Source organism: Mustela lutreola, chromosome 12 (genome assembly GCF_030435805.1).
Source record: "Mustela lutreola isolate mMusLut2 chromosome 12, mMusLut2.pri, whole genome shotgun sequence".
In the NCBI taxonomy this organism is placed as follows: Eukaryota; Metazoa; Chordata; class Mammalia; order Carnivora; family Mustelidae; genus Mustela; species Mustela lutreola.
In genome coordinates this window covers 57,144,248-57,148,551 of record NC_081301.1, presented here as the reverse complement: position 1 = coordinate 57,148,551, position 4,304 = coordinate 57,144,248, and the positions used below count along the sequence as shown (strand labels likewise).

The following is a 4,304-nucleotide window of genomic DNA, read 5'->3' as shown; positions in this document are numbered from 1 at the left end:
CCTTGGCATATACCAGTTGACCATCTGTATGTCTTCTTTGAAAAAAGTTTATTCATACCCTCTGCCCATTTTTTGATTGGGTTGTTTGGAGATTTATTGTTGTGGTCATTGTTACTCAGTTGTAGGAATTCTTTAAATATTGTGGATATTAATCACTTATCAGATATATACTTTGCAAATATTTATCCCATTCAGTAATTTGCCTCTTTATTTTGTTGATGGTTTCATTTGCTGTATGGGAACTTTTTTTTTTTTTTTTTTTTTTGGCAGGTGAAACAATTTTATTTCACAGTTGTCTTTAAAAACACAAAGACACTATGTTCTTCATATAAAAACATTAGTACAGATAACTATACTTACTAGAAAATGATTATATAGACCCTCTCAAAGAAAAATCATACCATTATATGGTTTCAGACAAGTTGCTTAGGAAAAACACATCTGGACTGATTCCTAAAACATACCATAAGACCACCCTGCATCTTTTGGTTCAAAGTATAGATTACTGTCATCAGTACATGTTCCTGAATTCTTACAGATTTGATAATACACACATAGACTGGCTTGTAACTTAATGTTCCATTGGTTCATCAGCCTTTTCTGCAGGTTCATCAGCAGGTTGAGCAGGCTGTGCCTTTCTCTGCGGTCTTTCTTCAAGACCTTCCAGGAATGGAGATACATCATCATCATCATAAATCGTGAACTCCAAGTCTTTACCAACAATTCCAATGGAGACATTCTTTGTAGTTAGGTCCTGTTCTGCCGGAAGCGTCTCTCGTAAGGCACGCAGACCATGTTTCACCAGTTCATTTAAATTGCACTCCATAAATCCAGACATATGTCTCTCCAAGTAAGTACGAGCTGATTGAGAACGGGCTCCAATGGACATAGCTCTACAGTCAAAATAGTTGGCAGACGGACAGGTTTGGAAAATGTGAGGGCCCATATCATCATAACCAGCAATCAGCAGTCCAACACCATATGGTCTCCGGCCATATCGCTGGGTTGGTATCTGGGTCTTGCTTCCAATTAGAGATACAAGAGGAGACACAGGAAGAGGTCTGTCAAATACAAATCTGGAATCCAAACACTCCTGGTGCATAAAATTACATAACAGTCTAGCATCAGCAGTAAGTCCCGCAATTGAGATACCAATATGGTTGTCAACATGGAGAATTTTTTTCTGATGAGCTGCAAGCTCTGACTGTGCTCTCTTTAGTGCAACCAACACTGCATGGGTTTTTGATTTCAGACCAACCGTGGCTGAACCTTGCTTGACAGCTTCCATTGCATACTCAATTTGATGAATCCTGCCCTGAGGGCTCCAAACCGTGACATCATTGTCATACTGGTTGCGAAACATGGTTCCGGCGCGGATCTGGCTGCGGCCTCCTCTGTATGGGAACTTTTTAGTTTCGTGTAGTCCCACTTGATTTTTGCTTTTGTTGCCTTTGATTTTGGTGTCAAATTAAAAACTCATTGCCAAGACTTGTGTCAAAGAGCATAACACCTATGCTTTCTTCTAGGAGTTTTTTGTTTTGTTTTGTTTGCTTTTAAGATTTTTATTTATTTTTTTGCAAGAAAGAGAAAGAGAGAAAGAGAGAGAACATGAGCAGTAGGAAGAGAGAGAGCAGACCCCCTGCCAAGCAAGGAGCCGGACACACGGATTGATCCCAGAACCCCAGGATCATGACCTGAGCCAAAGGCAGACATTTAACTGACTGAGCCACCCAGGCACACCTTCTTCTAGGAGTTTTATGGTTTTAGTTCTGAAGTTGAGTCCTTAATCCATTTTGAGTTGGTTTTTGTGTGTAATGTAAGATCATGGTTCAGTTTCAATCTTTTGCATGTCAATATCCAGTTTTCCCAGCCCCATTTATGGAAGAGCCTATAACTTTCAATTATACCTCATTAAAGCTGGAAAAAATTTTAAAATAGAAAAAAAAAAGTATGTATATAAAAAATATATGTTTATAAAAAATAAAAAAATTAAAAAAAAAAAAAAAAAAAAAAAGAAAAAAAAAGTAGCCAAGAATAGCAAAGTAAAATAAGATAGGGATATGAAAGTAGTGTTTCTCAACAATAAAGCTGGGTAAAATAATAAAATTATTGCTCTGTATGTTTTAATATTTAACAAAATAATATTTAAAATAATTAAAAATACTTTCTGCAAAAACAGTATTAGAATAAAATTGTATTATATCTAATATATCTCTCTCTATATAGATATATATAAATGAAAGTTTACTTAAGCAAGGACAAGTCCAAATTATTAAAAAAAAAATCATTCATTCTAATTATAGGTCCCAAAATAGTACTTTTTTTTTTTAAGTAGGTTTCATGCCCACTGTGAATCCAGTGCAGGGGTTGAACTCATGACCCTGAGATCAAAGACCTGAGCTGAGATCAATAGTTTGATGGTTAACTGACTGAACCACCCAGATACCCCTGTACTGTTCTTTTTTTTTTTAAATTTTTTTTATTTTTTATAAACATATATTTTTATCCCCAGGGGTACAGGTCTGTGAATCGCCAGGTTTACACACTTCACAGCACTTTTTAATGCTGACAAAGATTATGAGTTATTCAATCTTGGAAGGTGTTAAAAAAAATCAGTAAGTTTCTCTGGATGCTAGGAAAATAACAAAACACAGGTCATAAAATGTACATAAGATAAACCTACTATAAAATATAAATATTTAGATTTGATAAACTATTACAATTTTATATTACTTATACTTTACATTTTTTTTACAAGTACACCTAGTGACACAAAATGATTCCCTCTTTTTTTGTGTCTATCCCAATAAATAAGAAGATGGTATATGTGTATACACATATAATGGACACACACATACCGATAGGTAGATAGACACAGAAATAGAGGAAGGCAAAATAAAAGAGAAAAAAAGATCAGTAAATCAAAAGCAAACTGCTAACAGTAAACTCTAAAAAGTGTACTTTTAAAAAGCAAACTTCTTTTTAAAGCAAACTGCTAACAGTACACTCTATCTGTTATGAATATTTATGCACTAAAATATAATGTGAAATTTTGTAAAATACAATCTGTTTGAAAAAAATCAAAAGCCAGACAATAGGTTTCTTACACAGTATTTTCAGTCATTGCCTAGGAAAAAAAAAAATAACATACGTATGTGTGTATATATATATATATATATATATATCTCATAAAGTTATTACATTTTTCAAAATTATTCATTTTCAAAAGAACTCCTAAATAGCCATTAATTAAGCATTAATATAATAAATCTAATAAAAAGTTTTCATTATCAAAGCAAAAGTATTCATTAACATTAAAACAGAAATAAGTAAATTTAAAAATAACATAAAAGGTTAGAATTGGGCATTTACCCCAAGATATAATTTCTTGAACTGAACTAATACAGAATTTTTAGGGTAGAACTCAAAAACAATTAAAAAGAAAAAAAGAAGTAAGGACAACAATATTCATGCAGGACTTTATCACAGATACTCAGAATTAGCACCACTCTGTATTTAGTGGATTTCCAAAATTTCCTAATATTGGACAATTTTCTAGAAATATACATAATATCAAAATTTATCAAGAAGAGTTATAAAATATAAAGATATCTCTAAGTCAAGGAAGACATCAAAAAATTTATTTCTCAAAATATGCTGTCATCTTGACAGATTTAAGAGCAAGAATTAGCATATTTGAAGGAGTAGTAACAGTATCTGATGGCTTCACACCAAATCCATACCTTAAATTTCATAGGAGTAGTAAATCATAATGTATTATAGAATTGTTGAATTGATTTACAGAATTACAGTTATTATAAAAACTAAAAAATTAGAAGCTTGTTTAGATTCTAGAACAACTCCCAGACCTGCACACCCTAGAATTTTCTGTCCTGACATAAGCAGGAAAGTGTTCAATCAAATATCTGTTCTGCTGTATTGGTTCTAGGATTATGCCTCTTCCTCTATCATATGGACCATGATATGGGTGCTCTGCATTTTACTCTTAGCCCTTATGAAGCTAAAGGTTTGACAAAAGCAACTCTGATATATCTTAAGAGTAAAAATCTAATTGTTCTGGGACTGTGCTTACTAACAGGAAGGTCAGAGTCATCAAATGAATGGTCTTCTCATAATGCTCTATTTCTTCTTCTTCTTCTTCTTTTTTTTAAAAATATTTTATTTATTTATTTGACAGAGATGTGCAGTGAGAGAGAGAACAGAAGCAGGGAGAGTGGAAGAGGAAGCCTGCTGCAGAGTTTGATCCCAGGATCCTGGGATCATGATCTGAACTGAAGGCAGAT

At 33.2% G+C, this 4,304-nt stretch overlaps 1 protein-coding gene across 1 annotated transcript; it reads right to left on the bottom strand.

Annotated features, from left to right (window-relative positions):
• Window positions 1–249: 249 nt before the first annotated feature.
• LOC131812899 (proteasome subunit alpha type-1-like) lies at window positions 250–1,389 on the bottom strand. Its single transcript, XM_059142871.1, has one exon. The coding sequence runs from the start codon at window positions 1,361–1,363 to the stop codon at window positions 572–574; it is 792 nt and encodes a 263-aa protein (XP_058998854.1). The 5' UTR covers window positions 1,364–1,389; the 3' UTR covers window positions 250–571.
• Between the last annotated feature and the right edge of the window lie 2,915 nt (window positions 1,390–4,304).

Bases quoted from the DNA above. Each gene is read 5' to 3' on its own strand.
- LOC131812899 (XM_059142871.1), bottom strand. From the start codon at position 1,363: ATGTTTCGCAACCAGTATGACAATGATGTCACGGTTTGGAGCCCTCAG.